Source organism: Osmerus mordax, chromosome 4 (genome assembly GCF_038355195.1).
Source record: "Osmerus mordax isolate fOsmMor3 chromosome 4, fOsmMor3.pri, whole genome shotgun sequence".
NCBI lineage: Eukaryota > Metazoa > Chordata > Actinopteri > Osmeriformes > Osmeridae > Osmerus > Osmerus mordax.
This window is the reverse complement of record NC_090053.1, coordinates 17,159,077-17,185,358: the sequence shown is the minus strand read 5'-3', so window position 1 is coordinate 17,185,358 and position 26,282 is coordinate 17,159,077. Positions and strand designations below refer to the sequence as shown.

The window sequence follows — 26,282 nt, the reverse complement described above, 5'->3', positions numbered from 1 at the left end:
TCGCCTTAGCCAACTCCTTCACCACTACTGTAACGGAACTAGCTGCGGTAGCTGGAAAATCAAACTTTTCCCGAACCCCGTGGGGAGGAGGGCCACAACATCATGGCCACCAACAAAACTTAGCAAAGATTGTTCTTGCTCCAGCTTTAAATTGTGGATATTCGTCAGCGACTCCGCCGCCATTACTGAACTAAAACTCAAACTAGCGAACGACATCCACGTCATCATTCTCAGCCACTCCCTCTGTTCGCTGATTGGACCTACAAAAATGTTGTTTCCAAAAACCGACTAATACACCAAAATCCCAGACCTAGTACAGAAGCAAAATCAAAATTGAGCGGAAGTACGTAGGAGGGCAGAGCCAGGCTAGTTTAGGACTACCATTGAGAATGAATGGGAAACGTTTTAGGGAGTTTTCGGGCCCATGCCGAGCCCATGCCCCGGCCACACCCTCCTCATTAAGATTCCAGGGTGAAGTAAGTGGAGAATCAAAGCATTGGTGGTTCAGTGGTAGAATTCTCACCTACCACGCAGGCCACATCTTTAGCGAACACTTTATGAAGTTCGCTATGTAACTCACGTATGGTAAATGTATCGTGACAGTAGTACTCGGCCAATATTTCATCCGCACAGAAGGGGGAAGTGTCTTTTTTGGGAGGGGTGAGAAACGGTATATTTATGTGTAAAGCTGGTTGTGACGATTGCTTGGTATGCACTGTAGTAGATGTCTCAAACTTTTAATTTTGATGATCAACATCAAAGTATATATTTTTGCAACTATCACAGAATGGAACCGTTCAATGCAGGTTTCATCTCAAGTAGGGCTCATTCTAAGTGACAATACTAATTTCACATCAAATCAAAAATAAGAGTTACGTTTTCTTATGCAAGAGTGTCTTCAACCATAACTAACTGTACTGGACTGTAGTTTACCAATCACTATTAGTACCAAGACTAACCCCTTCACTCGTGCTAGAATAAATGATTTTACTTGGTGAATTTGTCGTTTAAGGTCCAACCATGGACATCTTGGTTGTTCTGCAAGGAGAGGCTGGTATGAAGAGGTGAGTGTGGCATAACTGTGAGATAAATATCAGAAGAATAAACTATGTAAATCAGATTTGTGTTAGATATGTTTCACACATTTTGAGAAGTAACAGTTGAGTTTCCTGTATAGCAGTATACTTTCCCCCTCATGTCCTGCGCTGATCTGCAGTTACATGGAAAACCACTGATCTTGACCAATAACCATCCTCAACAGAGTATATTCGTTGACAGTACACTTTAAAGTATGACTCTACAGACTTACGAAATACAGAAAACAGGTTGTGTGTGACACTGGCACCACAGACACAAAAATAAATAGACATGGGTCAGTTTTCAACATGGTCCACTTTATTTGAGATTACTCCTAACTCCTTAGTCTTTCTACACAAGGCATTACAGGAAGCAGATGAGGGAAGAAATGAGAGAATACAAGCTGGCTGCACAGCAGCCACTGAGGGAGTTGACTGGCTGCTCAGGTGCACAATGAATTAATGGACTGTGTTTCAATCTAAAGAGGCCTCCTTCTCTCCTACTGTCATTGGAAAGACACCGATTACTGACCGGCCCAAGCTGTGTTGAGGAGCATGTTTTCAAGTGGGCAAGTTCAGAGCTTCTTTACCTTAAAAGGAGAGGACAAACAATTATGTAAGCTTTACCTTGCACTACACTTACAGGAAGGTGGGATAGTGAGGAATGGGTGAGATAAAGGGGGAGATTATGGAAAGAGGCTTGAAATTAAGGTAGGGAGGGGAGAGAGGACTGTCAGATAGAAGACCACAATGGAATTTAAAGATACATTAATATGAAGCCAGAGAGGGTAACCACAAGTTTGCCGTTGTTAGAGGCAGCATCTCCTCTTATCTTTAGCTAATATGGTTCAAAAACTTTGTTGAAGATGTCAAGGTTCTCTGATCTACATTTAAGAAGAAACAGGGCTATTTCAAGGCCTGAGTGCCAGGATAAACATACAGGTTTGCATGCTGTGCAATTGCAGCAGTTGTGTGTGTCTTAATGTGCGCACTTTTAAACAACTCAGTATCTCATTAACAACATCTCAAACACAAAGCACTTCAAAAAACAGCCCGTAACTGAAAAAAAAAAAAAAACACAATTGAACATCCTTCAAAGAGAGTAGAGCATGCCTGAAATCTGTTGTAGAAAATAGATCTTCCCTCTCCTGCCCTGCGTATGCAAGCCAGTGCCCTACAGTTTGGTTTCTATAACTTGAGTATGTGTTTGTGTCCCGATCTGCATGCGTTGGAATGGGGGGGGGGGGGGGGGGGGGCTCAACCGAGTAACTCACACCCCGGCCTCAGGGGCTCAGGGTTGGTGTTGATGACATCATAGCAGTTTCCTGTCGCCTTGCTCTGCCCGTCCCGATCGCTGGTGTCGGACCTCCAGGTGTTTGCTCTGGACGCGGTCAAAGTGTTGCAGCAGCTCTCTGTAGTCCATGTGGGCCTGAGCCGCACGCTTGGACATTACTGGCTTGGCTTCAACATATTTTGATTCATCCCTACAGACACAGACAGACATGACTTCATTTAGGCGATTTAGCAGCCTTTAAACGCCCGTCATGAAAATGTCAGGAAAGGTGTTGACTCTCTATAAGCACTGTTTCATTTAGCCAATGTGTCTTGTCTTATTCAGGCCTACCACAGTATATCAGACCAAGTGTGTGTGTGTTGTACGTACACAGTCCTCATGAGTTCGGGGTTGGGGACGCAGCGCAGACGATGGGAGAGCAGCTGGAAGGCCTGGCTCTGGGGAAGGAGCATCAGGAGGCCGTACAGAGCCTTGATCAGGTAGGGGTTGTTCTCCACGTCGAGCAGCTGCAGACGAAGGTCTGGGCCAGGGTGAGAAGGGAGGGTGAACGTCAGTGAGGATTAGGGACTCGATAGCACAGTTAAACGTATATATCCGTACGGGGATTTCCCCTGGGATTCCCCCCTTTTTTGTGGCATTTCACACCAGTGAACGCCAAATTCTTTTTCACGTGGACCATGTTGACAAATGCGTGTGTGTGTGTTTGGTAGAGATTTAAAAGAAAAGTGTATATGTGACAGTAAGACTCACAGGTGAAAATGGGGCTCTCTATCAGCTGCACCAGCTTATCCACCTCCATGAGGAAATCAACAGTCACCTCTAGGTCTCCACTACACACACTACTGTCAAGGAACACTGCATGGTCTACATCTCGTTAAACATGGATTAAATTAGATTTAACATAATAAAGGGGAAAATACCAACAGCCACAGAAGGTTTTTTTCCTTAAAGGAATTTGGAAACATGTTAGGTGTAGGGTTCTGGACTGGATCCAGACGAGGAAGGATACAACTTCTGGATAAGATCGTAAGCGTGTTTATAGTTCTGGGTCAGGAAGCAGAGGGAAACCGTGGCAACAGGGTTGTGACACCAGGAACGGTACAGACAGCAGAACAACGCACAGCTCTCCTGCAGGGGGCAACACTCGCATCACTACACACATCAAACATCTTAAAAGGCCGGGTAGGTAAATTTAGCAAAACTAGCAATTTTGGCTTGAGTATGAAAGTATCCAAACAAAAATATCCCCACCCCCTCCCTTCAAACCCAGCCTGACTACTGGAGGACAACAGGTAAACAGCCCGTCCAATCAGTGCATTCGGTCCGAACGCAATGATTTAATAAACACATTCTCAATAATTATGGACAATATGTTGAGGCCGGCATTGGAGTATCAAAGCAATTGAAATCTTTTAACTACATAGTAACATTTGAGGGAAATCCCTCAATCTCATATCGTATGAGATTGAGGGATTTCTCATATATAATGTACAACAATAGTTGCACCACTCTGGGCAGGGTGTGTGTGGTGACCTGTGTGCGCAGGTCCTTGAGCTGGTTGCGTAGCTGGAAGAGCTCGGCTGAGGTGAGCAGGATGGTATTGAGGGTCTGGACCATGGTGGAGGCAAACTTCAGGTCCTCCTCCTTCAGCAAGATGTCAGCCATGGAATGGAAGATGTTCTCAGCGTGCAGCAGAAGGCACAGCTGCCTAGAGAGACAGAAAGGTAGATCATGTATACAGTCACACACACACAACTTCTTGTGTTGTGAGGATAACTGATAAGTACTTAGATTACAAAGGAGTAGTCAGATTGGATAAAAGTGTCTGCTAATTGAACACATTATTATTGATCATTTAATTACAATGCAAGACCCCTTTGTCTGAAACTATACATTTGACTTACAAACGTGATCTCAGCGCCAAAGGAACCCACTCAGCTAACTTCACATTCAGTCTGTGGTGCTGTCTCGTTGTGCGTATCTACCTGATGATGAAGGCGCCTCTGTTCTCCAGCAGCTTCCTCTCCAAACTGAAGCGCTTCAGCAGGTTGATCATGAACTTGTAGAAGTAGGAGTTCATGCTGGGGGTGGAGGGAGAAGAGTCTGCAGAAGGGGGAAGAAGGGGGACATGGCTGAAGTTATCATTTCTAACTTTGATGCCAATCCCTCAGATGCCAATGTAGCTGCTTCATTTTTGGTACACAGAAAATGTCAAATTGTTTACTTGTGTTGACATTTCATATAAACATTATCTTTAGTGATAAAGTAACATTTTAAAATTGGCTGTGTAGCCTGGCTTGGGATTCGAACTAGCAATCTTTCTGTTAAAAAGATGCACATGTGCACACAGTCTGTGTCAGTCCACTTCCCTTTTAATCAGTCTGTTTTCTCCCTCATCCAGACTGTTTCCTTTCTTGCTTGCGACCCAGTCTCTCTACTCACCTGTTGGCTGCTGCCCAGCCTTGCTCCCCCCTGGAACCTGCAGCTCCAGTTTGCTGTCACATGACCCTGTCGCGTCGGTCTGGCCGGCAGGAGAAGAGGCAATCTCTGCCAGAACCTCCAGATCTTTCAGAATCACCTGGGGACGAGGTCCGGTTGCATAAGGAACATTGTTTAAGGGGACATTCCAATGAAAAAGTCATTAAGTAATCAAAACAATGTTTGAAGTAAAATTAAGAGTTGTAAAAAGCAACCCACAAAACAAATCAGAGCCTCAGAGCTTTGCACTAAAATGGTCTGTTGTACTGTACTAACCTCATCAGACTCATCGGAGAGAGTCTTCAGCAACATGGGAAACAGGCTGTCTGTATGCCGGAACATCTACATTGTAAAAACAGACAGATGGATGAAATTGAGAAATGCTTGTTCTGTCCATGCCACAAGTTATCAAAAAAGGGGTTGTTTAGGAGGTGTGAAGGATTGTCTTACAGAGTATATAATTATAAAGTACATGTTTTGAAAAATAATTGTAGAATAACAAGCAGGCACAAATTTGAACACAGTCCAGTGGAGAAACTGGCATTCCCCTTACAATGACTAGAGCTATTAACCTTGAGGTGGTAGTTACTATCTAGACACTAACCCTGAGGTAGTAAAGATAATATCAAGAGATACAAACCCTGAGGTGGTAGAGGTGCTATCAGGAGATGCTAACCTTGCGTGGTGTCTTGATGTACAGGTGGTAGAGCCATTTTAGCACAGAAATACGGGTCATCATGCCAGTAGAAGAATCATGCAGGTGTCTGTCCAATACCTGGACAATACCATCCAGGTCCAGACTGACCTGGGAGCGCTCCACACTGGGGGGAGATGGAGGGAAGAAGAGAGAGAAACAGATAGGATAGAGAAAGAATGTGGGAAGGACAGAGAAGGATAGGATAGAGAGAGAATGTGGGAAGGAGAGAGAAATATCGACAAAGCAGGGTCAGTGTCCTGATTGTTTAAGCAAATGATCCATGCCGAGAGGAACTTTAATTGAAGGTTTACATATGAGTCTATCACCAGTCTGGGGGAAATTCAGTAGAGTTGGGTCAGACACATCTGAAGTCATCATAAATCAACAAAAATGTCCAGTTAATGTGGGATTCAGGTGTAGTGTTGAGTATGGCTAGGTATGGGTCACCATCTGTCAGTTACATGGATGTATCCGCAGGCCCAAAGTTTACGTTATATTAGGATAGCTGTATTAAATTACATTTATATTTGATTTATGACGAGTGATCATTTGCGGTCAGTTAAGGGCAGTATGCAGACACTTGGGAAGCAGTGACACATGGTCTGGTAATGTCCTCTCATTTGGAATGGAAAAACCATAATTTACTAAATTAAGTACAAAATATAAAAGCTTATGTTGGGATACCCCTTCAGCCCTCAAGGTAGATAGAACTTTGCCATCTCACTTCACTAAGGCACCACACAACACTGGGGAAGCATACTAGAGGGGCAATTAGCACTAGGACAGTATTCTATGAGCAGTAGGGTTGGGCTTGAACCGTTAACATCTATGTAGTACTTATGAGAGAGTTGGAGATGGACAGTGGTACTCGTCAAACCCTGGCGAGGGGTCACCGTGGCAACAGTGGAGCGATATAAAGGCTTCTCATTTGGAATGGAAAAAACATAATTTACTAAATTAAGTACAAAATATAAAAGCTTATGTTGGGATACCCCTTCAGCCCTCAAGGTAGATAGAACTTTGCCATCTCACTTCACTAAGGCACCACACAACACTGGGGAAGCATACTAGAGGGGCAATTAGCACTACGACAGTATTCTATGAGCAGTAGGGTAGGGCTTGAACCGTTAACATCTATGTAGTACTTATGAGAGAGTTGGAGATGGACAGTGGTACTCGTCAAACCCTGGCGAGGGGTCACCGTGGCAACAGTGGAGCGATATAAAGGCTTTTGTAGCATCTTTCTTGGCCTCAAAGGGAAAAAATAGCCCAAAAAATAAGTTAATTGCTTGTTAACCAACTAATGGGGTCATTCAAAAGGAATACATCTTGAATGCTAGCTTAGTGAGAAAAGGTCAGTTAACAAATGAATGCCAAACCTGACATTGACAAAGGCCGGACAATGACAAATCTGATGAAGCAAATACTTACCTTGTAGGAGTAAAGAAGCAGATGTTACTAAAACCAACAGACTCCTGTGACGCGTTCAATACATCTGAAACCAGACAGGAAAGATACAAAATAAAAATCCTTGACTAATTCAAGTAAAATGCTCTAGCGGACACCGACATGATGAAATGTACAAATAACATATTGGCATACACATTTGTCCCAAATGCCAGAACGGAAATGGGAAAAAGGGCTTTTATGTGTTGTGCACCCTTATCATGGAATATGTTGCAGAATGATTTAAAACTCAAATAACTGATACCACACTGCTTTTAAATCGAAAATGAAAATATTTAGGCAGGTTCCCAAAAATGTCAATGTTTTAAATGAACTGTTTTCATGTTACTCTTAACTTTTAGTTTTTTTAACTTCTCTTCTGTCTGTAACTATGTGTTTTTATGTTGCTGCCAGTCTTGGCCAGGTCTCCCTTGAAAAGTAGATTTTTAATTTCAATGGGACTCTCCTGGTTAAATAAAGGTTAAAATAAATAAAATAAAACAACAAAACATAGACATGCATTGGCCGGGAATCGAACCCGGGCCTCCCGCGTGGCAGGCGAGAATTCTACCACTGAACCACCAATGCGTTGTCATAAAAGCACAATGCATTATAGGGGATTCAAACTAAAGTCTAACAACACACGAAGGTTGTGAGTGAGTTTGCAAATAACCTCAGGGGCCAGTTGTTCAGAAAGTTTAATCTGGATCAGAATTATCTGGATTTTAAAATCCCATGTTTTGCTGTCCAGGATCAGGCAATCCATTTTACATTTTTACTGGTTTTCAAAGCAACATTAGATTGGATAACCGTCATCCAGATACAAACTTTTCAAGATGACCAAATTCGGATTCCCAGTGTTGTAGATGAGACTATGTATAACAATGTAGGCCAATGTAGTAGGCTAGCCAAGTAAAGAACAGGTTCAATGGCCAGCATTGGGTCATTTTTAAGTGTTTTGATTTGAAGACACAGAAAAAGTCAAAATAAAACAATCCAAACAGTCCAAGCCATCATCTGACCCACCAACAATTGAAACAAACAAATATACATTCTTCACAAATACAATGTGAATATTTTGAGCATGTATTTCAAAATCTGACAAAGGCTAAATGTCCTATAGTTAACAAAATTAAAGAACTTTCAAAGTTAGTCTTCGGTTGTCGAGAGACCAGCTTTTTGAAACTATCCTTTTAAGAGGCGGGCTCTTGGTTTGCTGAAGTTGGGAAAGAGTGATTTGTTCCTCTGCCAGAATAATCTGTACTTCTGCTCTTACATATAAATACATTTATATGAATTACATGATACAAATACAGTTTCATTTGACCAATTTAAAGTTTTATTACATTTTGTTCCTGAATCCACCTTGAATCCACCCTTCTGCTGGGATCAGAATGATCTAGATTTTTTAGATCAAAGCTATCCCAATCCTGCTAAAACGTTTTGAACAACACATATTGAAGGTTTGATCCAGATCAAAACCAAGACTGGATTACGTGATCTAATCCACTTTCAGAATCCTTTTTTGATTTTGAACAACCCATTGTCAAGATTTCATCCAATCCAAATAGCCAAAATCCGATCAAATCACTTCTGAACAACTGGCCACTGTGGATTGTAAAAGTACATCTTGAATTTCATTCTTAAAATTTGTAAGCTTGATTGGGACTGCAGCTGCCCTTTCCAGGACATGCAGGGTGCATAAAACCTGAACCGTGAAAAATTAGCTTGAATCGGTCCTCGAATGCACCGATGCCTTAACTACATAATGACAAATGTGCCGTCTCAGTAGCCTTCTAAACTGCCCTACATGTGTTTTTGTTTAAAATGCTGAAATTCTTAGTATTTAGACATCTAAGCATTGGTGGTTCAGTGGTAGAATTCTCGCCTGCCACGCGGGAGGCCCGGGTTCGATTCCCGGCCAATGCATGAGACTCTTTTTAATACTTGTATTCTATCTCTATTAATGACAGGAATCTGTCATTATTACTGAGAACCACTGAGAACCAATACCATTTTGATCAACAAAAATATAATCAATTGACAATGTAACAGCAGGCTGTTACATTATCAGCTACATTATCATTTGTATGAATGTGTTTGTTTTAAATAATGATAAATTGCTTTTATGATGTGCATAAGTGACTACAAAAGATTAGGTTGAACACATACTTCAGAGGTGACAGAGAATTTTACCAAAGCCACTGAGAAGAACTGTCATCTCCAGCTGCATCATGGGCATCTATTTATAATTCCAGACATTTTTGTGTGTGTCAACGACATCATCACGGGCACTGTGCCCTATCTATAATTCCAGGAATTGTGTGTGTGCCACCAATTTGATCACGTATACCGTTATAGTTTTGTAATTAAAGAAAATTCTTGTCAGAAGTGGGATTTGAACCCACGCCTCCAGAGGAGACTGCGACCTGAACGCAGCGCCTTAGACCGCTCGGCCATCCTGACTGGTGAAAGTAAGTGCCAAAATGTGTTCCAAATCCCATATGATGGGTTTATTGATGATTTTACACTTGTATCTTGCCTGAAAGATAATGAGCTTGTTGACTCAGCGGTGACATTAAACTCTGTTTACAAATATTTAGACATCTAAGGATTGGTGGTTCAGTGGTAGAATTCTGCTATGCATTGCAACTCTATTTTTCCATGTCTCAATTTATAGTTTAGCAGTTGATATCTGAATTTCCCCAGTTACAATTGTTACTACAGCTATGTTTATGTAGGTGTAGTGAGTGTTAATTACACAAATCAAGTGCCAAAAAAGCCTCATGCATTGGCCGGGAATCGAACCCGGGCCTCCCGCGTGGCAGGCGAGAATTCTACCACTGAACCACCAATGCTCAGATGCTGGACCCAGCAACACTGCCGACTACTATCATACTTAACATGCCACAGGGGACAATCACTGGGGTTAAACACAAATAATTATCTAACTATAGATACAGGAAATAACTATATAATAAATGTATAATTATTTATTTATGCCAACGGGCGTTAAACTAGTTTAAATTGTCATCAACTATACGATTCAAAGAGAAACTCTTTGCCAAGAAACTGCTTTTAACCCCTTGGTGCAGTTTCTAGAAAATACTGTTGATTGGAAAACTACATAATATGAACAGACATGCTGTTGGTCTTCTGTGTGCCATTACAGTTTTTCACAATTGCTAAAACACTAAACCCCATTCTCTAAATTAAATGTTCAGTGGCCTAAACCCATTTGTCGTATCAAACACTCTTTTGGCAAAACTCTAAACACATTCTCAGTCAATAAAAATGTTTTGCACTGTGATGCACTTGTGCTGCAAAATTGTAAACAAAGGCGGCAAACAGTAAACACAACTACAACACAGTTGTCATCTGTAAAACACAAAAAATGTAAAATGTAATTTAATGACATGATTTTCTACTTATATGATATACAAGGATTTGAATAACCACAGAAAAACTGCATCTTCACTGGAATCTACTTAAAAACAATATCTTAACCTTTTCACATTCTCAACAGCTCCTCGTTAGTATAGTGGTCAGTATCCCCGCCTGTCACGCGGGAGACCGGGGTTCAATTCCCCGACGGGGAGAGCTACTTTTTGATTTTCCTTAAGTTAGTACTGTAGGCTAGGGCTGCAACAAACAATTATTTTGATAATCGACTAATCTAACGATTGATTGACCAATCGTCAAGACAATGCCATTCACTATTTACTTCACTTTACTAACAAGTAACTTATTAACTGATGCAGCATTCTGCCTAACATCCTTTTGTCATATGAATATGGAATCAGAATCAGTATTATTCGCCATGAAAGGCGAATTAAGGCGAGTGTTGTTTTATTTTGGGATAAACTATAAATTTCTTACATTTACATTTAGCAGACGCTCTTATCCAGAGCGACTTACAGTAAGTACAGGGACATTCTCCCCGAAGCAAGTAGGGTGAAGTGCCTTGCCCAAGGACACAACGTCAGTTGGCATGACCGGGAATCAAACTGGCAATCTTCGGATTACTAGCCCGACTCCCTGATTTCTTAAGTCACAACATTTCCTCTCTCATCCCTTGTAATGTTACGATAATCAAAACTTTCCCGACTTCTTATGCTAGATCGCTTTCATTTATGCAAACTAATCTATCACTTTAATGCAATAATGTTTTTTAGTTTTGTTTTTCTCTTATTCTATTCACTAATAAAAAGATTTAACACTAAGTGCGTTCCAGTTGTAGCTACTCAAAAGTCTGTTATAAAAATGGTCGCACACACAGTACCTACTGTCTACCTCTGTCTGTGGACATGTTGCTATGGTGTTAGTAGGCCTGTCTGTGGACATGTTGCTATGGTGTTAGTAGGCCTGTCTGTGGACATGTTGCTATGGTGTTAGTAGGCCTGTCTGTGGACATGTTGCTATGGTGTTAGTAGGCCTGTCTGTGGACATGTTGCTACGGTGTTAGTAGGCCTGTCTGTGGATATGTTGCTACGGGGTCGAAATAATTCACAAAATCAACAACAACAAACAAATACCTGCATATGCAGGTAGCGACGCTAGTGCTAAATAACTATTTAACTGGTCGGCTCCATGACGCCGGGTAAGTAGCTAGCTCCTGAGACTTCTCACCAAAAGAACGAAGGGGAACCTTCGATTATGTCCGTAGGTACCTAGCGAAAAGTAGCCTCAACTTTCCTTGACCTTAGCTATGGCACTAATGCGGAAGGCTCACTGATATAGCTGTCGGTCTTACTAGAACGGCGTAGGTATGCATCGTTGCTAACGTGTGCTGACGTTGTGATTGTGCTTATGTGAGAAAGACGGAGAGACGGAGGGAGAGCAGGGAAAGGAAATGCAGCTGAACGAATACGCTGCGTGTTTTTACCTAAATAGTGTAATTTTTGTTGTTGTTGACGAAACACAATATGTGGCGGCCGGTGTTGATTCTGTGGCGCACCGCCACGAATTAGTCTATGTGTGGGAAACACTGCTAGAATCATTAGTGAGTATATGTTGGTTTGACGATCAGATGGAATAAAAGGCCTTGTTGTGTTGTACAATGACAAACATTCATCTTTTATTTTGATAAAAACTAAAATAAAAATGTATGTGCCAATACAGAAAGTCCCCAGCTGACCCCACCAATGTGTGATTGACTATTTCGCCCTTGACTGTAGGAGTTTCATTGTTAGTTAGCTATTCTGTAATGATCAAACTATTTTAACCCTTGTGCTGCCTTCGGGTCACATGACCCAAAGGTTCATTACGAACCATCGTTGCGTTTACCCAATACAAAAAACAAATAAAAATAATTTTATTTTATTAACCTTTGCAATGTGGGGGGTCTGAGACAGCCCAACGGTTAAAAGAAAATGCTTCACTTTGTTTTTGTATGAGGTAAATTTGTCGCAATACGACGGTGGGTCACAATGACTGATGGGTCAGAATGACCCGAAGATAACACAAGGGTTAAAGAAAACAGATGGCAAACTTCTTGTCTAAAGGGTTTAATATAAACAATTCTCTCGTAAAAACTACTTTGGAAGCACAAAGAGCAAATAGCCTACTCACCCAGGCGTTTAAGGCAGTACATGTTTTTATTACAATACAATTGTTTATATGAATAAAGACTCCATTCATCAAAATGAAAGGGTTGAGATCTAATATAACTGCAGGACCAAGCAATCATCCCAACCAGCTTTACACAAAGCTACCAGCTCTGTTTCTAACTCCTCCCTAAAAAAATACACTGAAGACACCTCCCACTTTCCAACAACCACCCTTCCTCCTTCTTCGCTCCCTCACCCCTCCTCCTCCACCTTTCCCACAACTACTGCTCCTCACTCCTTCTTACTTACTTCTTCCCACTTATTTTGAAATTGCCAGGGTAAAAAAATCAAGAATCTAAGCATTGGTGGTTCAGTGGTAGAATTCTCGCCTGCCACGCGGGAGGCCCGGGTTCGATTCCCGGCCAATGCATGAGACTCTTTTTAACACTCGTTTTGTGATATCATTCAAAATACTCGATCATAACTGTAGTAACAATTGTAATGAGAGGGTATCATTTCTAGAGTAATTGCAAATTGTGCGTGTGGACACCCATATATGTATACTCAAATCAACTGCCAAACTATTAGTTAGTTGTCAACTTTTACTAGACAGCCGGAACACACAACTAGCTACATAAAGGAAATGTATTGGAGCCCTGGCGTCCTGTGTGGTGGGGATTCTACCACTGAATTCACATTGGATGCTATTTTATATCTTACTACAGACATTACTATGGAGGCACCGGCCTGTATGTAGCCTTAAATTAATTCCATAACCTGAACAAAAAAGTACTGTCAGAAGTGGGATTTGAACCCACGCCTCCAGAGGAGACTGCGACCTGAACGCAGCGCCTTAGACCGCTCGGCCATCCTGACTGATAGGCAATCATCCTAACACTGGGGACTGTGAAGACATACCTAATGGGTACTAGCATTAGTCTACAGCAATTATTGCAAAATATATTAAATCTCGGATTCCATTACCAGCCAATGCAAGATGTTCATCAAATTTGCATCAATTGACTCCACAGACAACACTGTGTCCCAAATTAAACCACTAATGACTTAAAAAACATCCCTAAAGCCAACAACCACTTTCAACAAGAAAAGTTTTGACCAGATTCATTCCTTTGATTTGAACATCTTTAGGACCCGTTAACACTAGAAGCGAGAGGGGTCATTTTGATCCTGAGGCTATTTTGCGTTTCTTACATTCCAAGGCTGATATTCTCTTTTCTATCAGCAGATGTTTCAAGGGCTCCCGTTTGTGAGTCTTCTGATATTCAGACAAAGTTTAATATATATAGTGTATAAATATACCTAATATGTATAGTATATACACGTGTAAAATGATAACAAGAATTTAATTATACGACGTGCATTTGTTTCACATACATTTGTCTGTAGACATTGGTATAATGGCTCCTACAGTGAATGGAGAGATATATTTTATTTAATTCTAATTCCACTTAGTACTGCTAGTTTATGTACCCCTAGTATAGATAGTCCACATATTTACATTTTAGGTCCCTATATGTTTATTGTATGCACCTTCCTGCCAAAGCAAATTCCTTGTCTGTGCAAACTTTGATGGCGAATAAATCCCATTCTGATTCAGATTATAAGCGCAATTCTTATGTCCCATTATTTTAGAGCGGCCACAATAATTTAAGATTGCAAATAAGCTATGTTTTGTAAAGCAGACAAACGTAACTAATAAAAGCATTTTTGCATGTATTCAAACATGAGTCTAACGAATCATTGTCAATTTTCATTGGTGATTTTATTGGCTAATCAACGTATGTAAGGCAAATTAGTGGATACTCAAACTATAGTTTGCAATCATTAGATCTATGAAGGACCTATTGAAATTGTCTCATAAACATTCAAGGACCTGATAGATCCAGCTATCCTGGCAAAAAAGTTGTTCTTTATTTACTGACAGGGCACGGTCCAAGTATTGCAAAAATGAGAGAAGTGTAGCATATTAGTCTGGAACTTCTAAGCTAGAAGCTACAATCTCTGATTGCTGTCCCGTTTATCCTGCTCTCAAATGTTTGCTCCCTGAACAATAAATTGGACTGTGGCTTGTGCACATCAACACGAAATGGGGACAAAACTCTATGCTAGTTTCTAATTAGGCTACTGCTCATCGTTGGAGGAGTTTTGACTGTCGTGTTCACACTTTTAGTTTGGTTCTCTTGGATCCCTTAGTCTGGACCAACATTTTTAATTATAGCCTATAGTCCTGGTTCGCTAACAGAGCAATCGCATCAAAGTTTGTTTTCATCGAACCAAACCTGCCAAGTGTGAACACACCCTTAAATGCAGACTATTTTATTTACCACTGCTCTAATCCGCCCCCACCTTAGCTAGGCTACTAAAACCTCATCTCTGTTATGCTATTCCCCGCATACAGAAAGCTAAATGAAATGTATTCTTGAGCTGTAAGTAAGCCTATCAGAATGGAATGCTTGGAATGTTGGGTTACTGGAATAGAAGCAACGCAATCGAGACCAAGACGAACATTTTTACATCCGAACTGTTGTCTATGTGGTCCAAATATTGAGGAATCCTTAGGAGTGGGAAAATAATAATAATATATATGAGAGAGAACAATAGTTTGTGCTCGCCCAAGGCAAGCACACCCCAATTAGAGAAAACCACTCACCGTTGCCGTCTGCCGCTGTCTTGGGTGGGCTGTCCTGTTTCGGAGGAGTGCTTACTCCATCCTCTTCATCTTCATCATCCTCTGGGGTCACCAGCTTCATCAGACTGTGGTTGCAGGCACTGGCAGCTTCCTTGGTGCCTGGACAGGAGTGCTTAAGAACCACAACCTGAATCATATGCAATTAGTGATAACACAACTCTGAAACCATCTAAACCCGAAAGCTGAAATGTTTTAGTTTTTTTTATCGGTGAAAACATTTTTTATTTTTTATTATTCCTCCGCATTACAACTTCTAGCGGCTAATATGGAGTATGTGAATGGAAAGAAATGTCAGAGAGAAGGATACTCTTCTTGCGGTCGTCGTAGGAGAGGCAGGGGAGAACAGCAGTCAGGATGCCAGAGGAGTAGGGCAAAACCACCCTGCCTGCCAGCTGAATGAACTCCCTCATCCATGTCATAGCTGTCAGCTGGATCAGGTCATTGGCTAGGAGAGAGGGGAGAATGAGAAAAGGGGAAGATAAGGGCATAAGACCAATGAGTAACAGTATGAACAAAAGTAGCAGACAGAAAGATACACAATGTCCCTTACTTAGTTTGGACTCGTCAGACACCTGGCAGTGGATGACCAGGATGTTGGCCATCTCTGCAAACTTCACGCTGGAGGGAGTTTTCTTGATCTCCTTCAGGAACTCCCCCAACACCACCTCACACCTGTGTGGGGTACAGACAGGGTCGGACTGGGACTGATCAAACCGACGATGGAACTGTTTAAAGTAAGAAGCCGAGCCCGCCACACCAGGCTAGCTAGCTAGCTAGTTTGCTAGCTTGCCTGCCACGGACAACGTTTCGAGGAATGACAAGACAACTTAAACGAACTCATAGCTGTCAAAATACCTTACCAACAACTCACGCTTACTGGCATTGATAGACATATTACATTATCTGCCTGTTGTCGGACTTGTCAGTCTTAAACCAAGTTAGCGCCATCTATTTTGGCCAGCAAACTTACATTTCCATTGATTAGGCCCTCTGGTTGATCAGAGAAGATCGACGGACAGCTAGACTAGCTAGCTCTGACATAAAGAGCTACATTTGCTAGATGTAGTTAGCTCTAGCTTCATGGTTTGTGGCAATTCATTTCAACCCACGATAAATACTTTCAGAAACAATGTCAATACCACTAGATTACTGAAACAATTTAATAGAGCAACTGAAACTGCATAAATAAATAAATAAAACGTCAGATAAAATTATGCCAATAGTAGTCAAAAAATTATCAGGCCTAACTTGTCTCGCTAAAATTAACGAAGCGCAGGCATACAAAGGTAAGTTTTCTGCCGTGTTGAGAGCTGTCTCAAGTTATAACCTATTGAGTTAAAGCTGGGTTCGGCAAGTTGTGTAATGCTAGCTATTTTAGCTTCTATTTGACACGATTCAAACCAAAATATCACACCCCCTCCCTTCAAAGCGATTCCCTCAAAACTCAAGTAACGCGCATTGAGTGCAGGGGCAGAGTGCGTGCAGGTAGCTGGGTAGACAGACAGCCCGTCCAATCATTAGTCTCGGAACGGTCTTAATGATTTCTAGTGTTTATTACAGTCCTGCGACGCCCACAGATGTCGGATTGATTTAATATTACCCTCAAACCTTTAGATGTATTGGTTGCTATTAAGATGTGACGTTTATTTAGGCAAATATGACAATGTGATTTTTTAAACACATGAGATACCCTGCCTTTAAATGCCACCTACCAGCCAATCAAGAACAACAGCAGCTGGTTTTATGTGCCTAGTTATGGTTTGTGAAAAGCCTCAAAGGAAAGAGAATTCAAATGGCCACCACAACACAACTATCAATTCACAAACAAGGTTTATTCCAGTACACAGCTACTACACCTGTTACAGCATTGTACGGCTCCTGTACTACATCATACAACATTGTACAGTACTACATAATACACCTTGTTTGTGTATCGATTTGAATTAGGATTTGGTAGTCATTTGAACTTCCATTATTTTGAGGCTTTTCACAAAACACAGCTCACCATATAAAACAGTTGGTTGTTTTTAATACATAACACAGAACATACACGTTTGTCTGTTTTGTGGGACAGAGGGAAGGATGTTGTTCAAGCTTCAATCAAAAATATTGTTTGTATGATATGATTTTGGTACAATTAGGAAAGTGTTCCCTCAGGAATGTTATCGTGGTCATGCAAGTTGTTGGTCTGTGCACATAAAAGACAAGAAAAGAGAAATAGATAACAGTATCTTACGTCCTTCGAATCTCCTTGCCGTTGTCTCCGAGGATCTGGAAAAGGCCATCCAGGATCTCAGGAAGGTAATCAAGCAGGTTGATGTCTGGGACAGACTCCAGAACCAGGATCTAGACATGGGAGAGATGACCAGCCAGGGATTAAAAGGACTAGCAGAGCAGAAAAACATATTCTTTCTCCGTCCAACACAACCACAGTCATATCTCTTTACAAACTTGAGATCGGATTAGATACAAACACAACATTTAGTTTATTTTGTAATTCCAGCCATGTATGTACTCACCCAGGAGATGATGAACTGACGAGCGTACTGGTTGTTGGAGTAGATCCTCTCACGCAACAGAGGCACGAAGGCCACCAAGTCAAACTTGTTACTCTCTGTCACAATGTCCTGGAAACAAACATGGATTCAACACCACAAGATGTTCAAATATTAACAGATTCAAAAGGTCTAATGTATATTAGGTTTGAAAAACCATAATCGCAAATTAATAAATTGTAATGCAATTCGAAGAGACATTTTTGTTCCTGATATCTCACAGCTTTGTAAAACAGGAATATTTGCTACATGATACAGCTAACTATGTGTAACCAATTTTATAGCTGTGTAACCAGTAGGTATCACATGCTGTTAGATAATCTTCTGTCTTATCTAGCTGCCCACTCAAGCTTTATCTAGTTCCACACAAATCAACATACTGTACAAAGAACATGAAAAAGTCCAGTTAAATGGCACTACAGAGCGGTCTCACTTTGCCAATGCTTTTCACAATGAATGTCTGTGCATATTAAAGTTTGTGTGTGCATATGATGAATAATTTACTGTATATAAACAGATTATTGTATATGTAGGTGTGTATTGTTTGTGTTCCTCTAATGGGTACTTCCTTGCAGCTATAACTAAACAGTAATCCAGATCCCTTTTACTCCAGCGAGGATAATAATCCTAAAAGTGGCCAATTCAGGACTACTGTAATTGCCTATAAACTTTTCATTTTAATTTTTTTTCTACACATTGTAGAGCATTCCTTCCCCCAGACCATGCAGTCCAAGATAATATATTGACATTGCACTTTCCAGTACAGTTCTATTCTATACCCTGTGCTAGATGAAAGACCATCAGATTTTCGCTTCAGTAGGATATAGCAGATTAGATATTCAGTGTTTTTAATCGTAGGACTGGATCAACATACATAAATCACATGCAAGTCACTGAGGTGCATTGATTTGCTTCACAGCTGGCGCAATTGAGGGACTTATCAGTAGTTTTTTGTTTTGTCTGTAACTTCATCGGACCAATTACTATTTGCAAATACTGTCAATCAGCCCTGCTGGTTCAGATAGCTCACCTTCAAGAGTCTGTCGAGGAGCTCCGAGCCACTCTTCACGTTGGGATCTGGGTCCGCTGCCAACTGGAAGACGACAACGACAACAACAACAATCAATATAATCATCATCTTCTAAAGATGTCGCATAGAGATGTCGCTATAGATTGTCAGTTGTCTAGACATTCTTAGCAACATTCACCTTGCTAAGTCCATCAAAGAGCACGTTGAAGTGAGGCAGCACAGCCCCTCTGGCCACCTTCACTATGTTGTAGAGAGCCTCGCAGGCGTAGTAGCGCAGACGGCTGTCTGAGTCATTGAAACATGTGAGCACTGGCTCAATCAGCTCCTTTAGGTACAGCCCCGAGTCCTGCACACACACAAACACACGTTTACATGTGGAAATAGCAAGTAAACTCACAAAGAACACACGTTGGACGGGTGGGTATACACACACACAAACATAAAAATGCACATTCAGGTCCATTCCTTATGATGTTAAGCTGTGAATGTGTCACAGGTGTCATTGCATTGCTTGTCAGCAATTTCTTCCCTCTGTTGCCCACCCCTAGTTAGAACTCAGGGCACTCGTGATTTACGCATGCAAAGACCTCCTCTCATAAACAACGCTTTTACCAGCTAGACCACCGAAAGGTAGCTTTAGTGTGGATGGGCAGTATTTATACTGAGAAGTGAGTTTATCCAATTCAACTTGGTTACACCTGAATGGGACTGAGACGGGCCTACCTTGCCCAGGGCGATTGAGCAGGCTGCCAGGCCAATGAGCCCTCCCTTGCGGCTGTGAGGGTGCTGGGACAGGGCAAACTCTGAGGCCAGGATCTGGATAACATGTCTGATCTGAGTAGAGTTATTCTGCGCCACAAACTCTCTCACCAGCCTGGTGAAAGAGACAAGACAGCCAGAGCTGTTTAAAAGAACTATCCCAAATTAATGTAAGTTAATCATTTTCTTTTTTACTGACATTCTGGGTGGAATGTTACATATAAGATTGAGTATATACACAGGTAGAGAAGAGGTGATTAGACAGAAATTGACAACAGGCCCCAAGTAAATCAGCCTCATATGACTAGACAAGAATGGCACCTAAATACAGAAACAGAAACTGTTCCAGACAGAAATGCAACCAAGTGAAAGATTCGTATTTAGCAACACATTCAGGGAGCGGGTGAACAAAATAGCTTTCCCTTCACAGCATTTCTGGGAATTACTGTTAGCATTGAACATTATGTCATGGCAGATGGTCACATGAGTTCTCAGGAGATAGGAGTTCTGCCCACCCATGCAGTCTCTGGGTAAGGAAGTTGAGGACATGTTTTGTCCTCAACTACTTGTAGTAGTTTTACAATATCAAAGACTCAATAATTTGTAGCAGACGATAGGAATTTGAAACAGGACAGCATACGTGACAGGCAGTATAGTCCTTTCAAATCTACACACAAAAAAACCTTTTCAGGTTTCAACTTGATCAAATGCGCAAGAGACAACTTACTTTTCTATCTCGAGTGCAGCAACCTTCCTCTTTTCGTATAGTTTGTCATTCAGAGCTCTAACGATGTTGGGTGTCAAAGGCGAGAAGTCCTTCTCGGTGTTCATTATCAAATTGATGCGGGTGATCTATGTGAGAATTAGCTCAGGTACAGAAGTCCTCTTCACGATGTCAATTAGAAACAACTTGTGCAAGGAAATGTTCAAGAATTCAAAATCGTTTTACCTAAAGTCTGTCTAGTTTAAATGTTTTGATGTATTCGTAGAAGAACTGCATCACTCAGATGTTGGCAACATCCATCTATTCGCGTTCGACACAAAGTGAAACAATAGCTACACAACACCTAAACTTATCAACACGTGCACTTGAGGATTTATAAACTAATGGTTGGATACTGTTACAACGCCAACGATTATTTTAGATAGCTAATAGCTCGGGTTACGAAATAACATTCACTTAACTATACTAACATCCTTGATTTAGCTTTCAACTAGCGTGCTATTTTAACCTATTTATATCACCCCTTTCGGAATTTGAGTAACCTGTGACAAGAGTGCGTGGACGAGATGTTGTTATAGTCTCGAGGACAGGATAAAGACAATATATCAATGCCTTGATCATGTAGCTATATTTCCCGGCTCACATGATTTCCTTGTCGGGTAGCATAGTCAAATACCGAGCTTGCGATCCGGGCTGCGTTCACTGACTCTACGTATCGTTTTGTGAAAATGGATAAACGTTTTGCAGCCTAGGTCGCATGCAGCTTGGCGTGGCCCAAAACCTACCTTTCAGAGGTTATGAGCCCAAAGTTGCAAAAGCAAGGAAATGAAAAATAATAATATCTTAGTTGATTAGCATCGAGCGTTTGTCAACGGTTTAAGTTGGAGCATTTGCCATATGTTGAAGGCAGCTCAAATAAAGAGGGGACGGTTAAAACCATCTGATCACACACACACCCAAAGGGCTAATGTATGATCACAAGTATGTTCTAGTGATTTTGGTGGAATCTTAAAGAAAAGTGCAAATTTACTTTGAATACACAAACAGCTAACTAAACGTAAACAAATACATTTGTTTACGTGTTTGAAATGTTAGGCCAACTTTTTTCAGTTGGGCCTATATAGGCATTATTTGGCACAAACATCTACATGTTAGAGCATGGCACGTATACTGAAAAACGTATACATTGCATGTGTTTCACATACTTGTTATGAGATACAGGGCTCTCGAGTCGCATTTCAACTATTTCTCACGCTGAGAAGTAAGAGATAACTTGTCCCGCTATACTTTTAATGAACCAGGCACAGGCATAGTGAAATGATAGTTGTCTCGAGTTAAACAGAGTTAAATGCCAATCAGAAAACATCACCAGCATGCCCCCGTTGGCCGGAGTTCTCCCTGTTTTAACCCAAACGTTGAGAGGTATGGTAATCTCATGCCAAATGTTTTACAAAACTTTTGAGCCCTGAAATTTGGCGTTGACAACTACATTAAATGTAGTTACACAAAGAACAGTTGAGTTGCACACTTTGGCAAATCTATAACTTGCTTTAATTGATTAACTAGAAGTTTCTGAACAACCAATCGTTGTGATATGTAGGCTACTTTAAGTGACAATGTGAAGGCGTATTCGCTGAGGATAATTCGAGCAGGTGTTCATCCGGCTTGCACGTGCACCCCGTTGTCCTGTAATTAACATAAAGACAATTTTCTATTCGATTGCAAAACCGTAATCTGTATGACACAACGACTAAAGGCCTATATTGACTTAAAATGGACGAAAATGGCAACATGCAGGTGTGTAGTTTGTAGGCCTCGTGTTAAACTTCGCAAAGTAGGCCTAATGCAGTCATTTTACATGACAAATTCCGTCTAGTTATTAAATTATGGAAAACAAATGTTACAGTATAACACTCAAATTGTATATGGTAGCCTACCAAACGACTAAAATGTACTCTAAGTTAGGCCTACTTCTGGTGATGTGTTACAGGTGGTTCTGACCCTCCTGTTATTTTGCTGCGCCTGGGATGAAGTCACTGGTAAGAGAAGGAAATAACGTGGCAGGGACTGTACCGGGTGTTAACTACGTCAAATTATGAGTTGACCAACCATTAGATTGAGATTTTTTCCAATGATGTTTGATCCCTTTTAAATATTTTTCCAGGTATATGTAATGTGGCTCAGTGCACCAATGAAACTAGGTGTTTGATGTCCCAAGACAAACAAATCTGCAAATGCAAGACGGGTTATTATGGTGACTTGTGTGACAAAAGTAAGGATACGTTTTTTGTTGAGGAAAAAATGCTGGACACCACAATGTGTAGTTTATTTGACAACCATATCTTCTTGGCCTAGAATTTATGAATGACAGTTTGTTCATCATCTTGCAGATGTAGACATTAAAGTTATGTGTGGCAAAGACTTCATCACTGTCTTCGTGATAGAAGAATTCTTTCAATACTATAAAGTCCCTCTGGAATCCCTTCACCTGCCCAACGCGTCTTGTGCAGCTCAAAGAACGAATGTGTTGGGAGTTACCTATTACTTTGCTCGGACAACTGAGGACCAGTACTTGTCCTGTGGTGGAAAACCACTAGAGGTATTTCTCTCCCAGGCTTGGCTTATACAGCCTCCCTTTTCTGTGAGCTACGTAACTAGATGTGGTGACAGCTGTGTAGGAACGGGTTCACCTTAAATTATTCATTTAAAACCGGCTGTCCATGAGTATCTGCTGTGGGTGACTACACTCCCAGGTTCGTAATATGACATTGTTTCCCTCCTTTCCCACCCCACAGAAAAACACCACTCACATATCGTACTCCTTGACCCTCATGTCCTCCCCTCAAGTCCTTGGAAACATAATTAGAGAGCCCTTCATCAATATAGTGTACACCTGCATCTACCCTTTCAGGCACGCTGTCAGCCTCGCACACCCAGTCAGCCCCTATTCCAGGTAAGGATTGTGGTGGAATATCACATTCACCTTAAACACAAACACTGAACTCCTCACTCTTCTGGAAATGGATGTGGAAATGCCTCACAGCTTTCCATACTTGCTCTGCTGTCTGGCTCCGCATTTTGCTAATATTGGCTGTCTTCCCTAGTGTTTGACTGCATATCTCCTTTTGCCTGTCTGTTTTGGTGTGTATATCTAACTGCTGGCACCCCTGTTGTCCTGTTTGCCTTCCTGTGGATCCCACCAGGGAAACGTTGGTGCACATTAAGGAACAGGAGGCTAAAGTGGAGATGCTTGTATACACGGACCACACGTACACAGATCCCTTTCAAAGCACTCCCATGGTGCACCTCAGAGACAAGGTGTACGTGGAGGTGAGGCTGAAGGAACAACCTGACATGGCTAGCCTGGGCCTGCTCACTCGAATGCAAGACAACTAACCAGCACACATGTTGATTCACTAATGTCATTGTTTGCTAATCTGTCATCTGAGGACCATGATTTTCAGATTACATATCCTTTATGAACAATTGGTCAAATCCTCATCCTTGATCTACAAGTCAGTCTAAACGTGTTCCAAGTGTGTACTTTGACAGTCCAAGATGTGATGTCTGTGTCATAAGTCCTCTACACATCGTCTAGGTAAAGTGTTTTATTAATCTCAACCAGGTGAAAGTGACCGATCCAGAGGACGTCTTCCTTCTGCGGGTGAACGAGTGCTGGGTCACCCAGGACCTGGAGCCCAACAGCACAGGATCTGTTCATACCCTTCTAGACAATGGGTCAGTGGGGAAACTCCAGGTCATATCTATCTGAAGATGGGTATAGCTCATTGGTAGAGATCTAGAGGTTTGCAGGTTCAAATCTGCGCCTCTGTGGCTTTGGATAAGAGTATCTGCTAAATGAACATGATTGTACATGATGTCAACATGCGAGTAGACAAACCAGACACTATGAAGTGGATAGGTTTCACCACAAGCTTTATAACATGTACAGGTATTTGTGTGTTAATGACGCACTGTGTGAACATTTGAGTATGGGGATGGGTATATTTAGCACTGAGATTTGCTTCAAATGTAAAGTGCATTACAAATACAATCTATGATTATTAGTATAGCTCAGTGCATTTAACTGCAGATCCAAGATGTTGCTAGTTCAATCCCCCCTGTCCCCCATACCGTGTGTAATATAATATATACAAGTGGAAATATTTAAGTGCCTCTTTGCTTTTGAAAATGTATTTGGATGTTTGTGATTTAGTAGTTCGAGGTCTCTAAATTAGATTGTTTAACTTTGCTGTGACTGTCTTGTGTTCAGTCTCGCTGTCTGTTTAACCTCACTCTCACTTGCTCTGTTGCTGTCCCTCTCAGGTGTATGAAAGACGAGACGGCAACCTTCTTGAGTATGACCCCTGAGCAGACGGGCAGCAACGGGCAGAGCTCTACCATCCGATACAGCTTTGACATGTTCCGCTTCACAGTTGAACCTCACGACCTCTTCCTCCACTGCATCGTGCACTTATGTTCCCCTGATGACGAAAAGCCCTGCATCCCTGTGAGCTTGGTTCATCTTTTGGTCTTGGTAGCATTGAAAGAGGTCCAAATATCTCACGAGTTTAAGCTGATTTTAAAGGGAGACTTGATGATAATGGAAAAACTATTTACTGATGACACCTTTCCTTCCCACCCCAAATGCACACACTTAACATGCATCCCCACACACTCCTTGTTTACAGGAGTGCAAAACTATCACCAAGAGGGAGGCAGTGCTGGGAGATCCCACTCAAGGCCTACTGTCATACGGGCCGATTAAACTCAAGATGCCTGAGAGTCTTAAATCTGGTGAGCAATTTGACTGCAGATCAAGACGTTGCAGGTTTAAATCCCCCCTACTGTACGTTGCTTTGGAGAAAAGCGTCTGCTAAATGAATACATAGTTTCATGATTATTAACTTGAAATGGCTCCTCTGGTCCAGACTTGTTGATGACTACTGTGCTGCCAATGGCTGGGATTTGGGTCCTCGGCATCTTCCTCATCATCATCATCACCATTGCCAGGGCAGGCAACCGCAGACTGGCACACTTACACCACAACGACCTGAATTGAATAAAACATTGAGATTGTATTTTGTTTGAGTGGAAATTACGGTTAATTTAAATGTAATTGTTTTGAGCTGCGTTAATAAAGTAAACCACTATTGGGGGTCACAAGATGCCAGAAGTCAAAGTGGAAAAGTCATTTGTATTTTAACTTGAACAGTAATGCTTCTTAACAGTCAACAGATGGCAACGTGGTCCATGTGGTCAGTCTTCTATCATAGAGAAGGTTGTTTTTTTTTTCCACAGGAAGTCTATTGTCCAGTAGAGAAATCACTGTTCTGCTGCATGCTATCCTCCTTCCTACTATGTCAATTAAGCACGGATTCGGCGCAAATATAGCCTGCAATACTGTTCAGACTGAAAAATTGGAAATGCAGGTTTAGAGTCGGGACTCAGGAGAGATTGAGATCTAATGGATATCCTGATTATGATGTAGTGGGTAATCTAAATTAGCGTTTTTTCCCCTCTGTAATTTACATTAATGTGGTTTGTTTGAGTTTTAGCTTTTTCATTTTACCCATCGATAACAATACCTCCTCCGTTGCAGTTAAACTACATCCCTCCCTACCTCGTTTATGTTCCAAAGCTGGGTAGTCTTTGTGTGAGGGAGAGAGGAGGGAGCACAACTCAGATAGCAAGAGTCCACGAGCGTATGACAAACGAAATTACCCTGCAGAGTGAACTATTGGGAGATTAGGAAATGGTTCTGAACTGAAACCCACTTTAGAAGACGACGGAACAATCCACGACCACCGCGGCGGGGGGAATTTGCAATTGGACAATGCTGAGTTTATGTAGAACTTTTACAAGTTAATTTATAACGGATTAGGTGCGCTGACATCCCGAAAATGGACAGCGGTTGAAGCGGAGTGTAGTCTAAAAAATATATTAATTTAGCATTCAACGAAC

General features: G+C 41.5%; 2 protein-coding genes and 7 non-coding genes across 12 annotated transcripts; 4 read left to right on the top strand and 5 right to left on the bottom strand.

Moving 5' to 3' along the window:
* Positions 1–1,383: 1,383 nt before the first annotated feature.
* Positions 1,384–20,895, bottom strand: vac14 (vac14 homolog (S. cerevisiae)). The gene is made up of 20 exons (XM_067235219.1): positions 20,544–20,895; positions 20,322–20,446; positions 19,559–19,709; positions 19,014–19,181; positions 18,836–18,898; positions 17,770–17,877; positions 17,487–17,596; positions 15,801–15,922; positions 15,558–15,695; positions 15,212–15,349; positions 6,977–7,040; positions 5,525–5,669; positions 5,125–5,190; positions 4,813–4,948; positions 4,356–4,473; positions 3,904–4,078; positions 3,380–3,498; positions 3,121–3,200; positions 2,740–2,890; positions 1,384–2,560 (listed from the first exon to the last, which is right to left on the bottom strand). Exons 2-20 carry the CDS (start codon positions 20,423–20,425, stop codon positions 2,389–2,391), a joined length of 2,328 nt encoding a protein of 775 aa, XP_067091320.1. The 5' UTR covers positions 20,426–20,446; positions 20,544–20,895; the 3' UTR covers positions 1,384–2,388.
* On the bottom strand, positions 7,509–7,579 carry trnag-gcc (transfer RNA glycine (anticodon GCC)). The gene has a single exon. It is a non-coding gene; the product is annotated as a tRNA-Gly (tRNA).
* On the top strand, positions 8,850–8,920 carry trnag-gcc (transfer RNA glycine (anticodon GCC)). The gene has a single exon. It is a non-coding gene; the product is annotated as a tRNA-Gly (tRNA).
* On the bottom strand, positions 9,375–9,457 carry trnal-cag (transfer RNA leucine (anticodon CAG)). The gene has a single exon. It is a non-coding gene; the product is annotated as a tRNA-Leu (tRNA).
* trnag-gcc (transfer RNA glycine (anticodon GCC)) lies at positions 9,779–9,849 on the bottom strand. Its single transcript has one exon. It is a non-coding gene; the product is annotated as a tRNA-Gly (tRNA).
* Positions 10,519–10,590, top strand: trnad-guc (transfer RNA aspartic acid (anticodon GUC)). Its single transcript has one exon. It is a non-coding gene; the product is annotated as a tRNA-Asp (tRNA).
* On the top strand, positions 12,900–12,970 carry trnag-gcc (transfer RNA glycine (anticodon GCC)). Its single transcript has one exon. It is a non-coding gene; the product is annotated as a tRNA-Gly (tRNA).
* On the bottom strand, positions 13,334–13,416 carry trnal-cag (transfer RNA leucine (anticodon CAG)). The gene has a single exon. It is a non-coding gene; the product is annotated as a tRNA-Leu (tRNA).
* Positions 19,683–25,397, top strand: zpd (zona pellucida glycoprotein d). 4 transcript variants are annotated; one of them, XM_067235221.1, is made up of 10 exons: positions 19,683–19,764; positions 22,309–22,357; positions 22,483–22,590; positions 22,709–22,917; positions 23,114–23,271; positions 23,522–23,648; positions 23,944–24,056; positions 24,645–24,828; positions 25,010–25,115; positions 25,250–25,397. In XM_067235221.1, exons 3-10 carry the CDS (start codon positions 22,527–22,529, stop codon positions 25,378–25,380), a joined length of 1,092 nt encoding a protein of 363 aa, XP_067091322.1. In that variant the 5' UTR covers positions 19,683–19,764; positions 22,309–22,357; positions 22,483–22,526; the 3' UTR covers positions 25,381–25,397. The 4 variants fall into 4 exon arrangements, with proteins under 4 accessions (XP_067091322.1, XP_067091323.1, XP_067091321.1 ...); XM_067235222.1 differs by lacking the exon at positions 19,683–19,764 and adding an exon at positions 20,075–20,124; XM_067235220.1 differs by lacking the exon at positions 19,683–19,764 and adding an exon at positions 22,076–22,115.
* The last annotated feature ends 885 nt before the right edge of the window (positions 25,398–26,282 follow it).

What these genes read in the sequence shown, in the direction of transcription:
- vac14 (XM_067235219.1), bottom strand. Translation starts at nt 20,425, where the DNA reads ATGAACACCGAGAAGGACTTCTCGCCTTTGACACCCAACATCGTTAGA. An exon ending in GTCAGTTCATCATCTCCTGG is followed by an intron (nt 17,597 to 17,769) that starts GTGAGTACATAC and finishes TCCCATGTCTAG; the next exon opens with ATCCTGGTTCTGGAGTCTGT. An exon ending in GACAGCGGCAGACGGCAACG is followed by an intron (nt 7,041 to 15,211) that starts GTGAGTGGTTTT and finishes GTCTGGTTTCAG; the next exon opens with ATGTATTGAACGCGTCACAG.
- zpd (XM_067235220.1), top strand. Translation starts at nt 22,092, where the DNA reads ATGGACGAAAATGGCAACATGCAG. An exon ending in GAGACAAGGTGTACGTGGAG is followed by an intron (nt 23,649 to 23,943) that starts GTGAGGCTGAAG and finishes AATCTCAACCAG; the next exon opens with GTGAAAGTGACCGATCCAGA. An exon ending in ACGAAAAGCCCTGCATCCCT is followed by an intron (nt 24,829 to 25,009) that starts GTGAGCTTGGTT and finishes CCTTGTTTACAG; the next exon opens with GAGTGCAAAACTATCACCAA.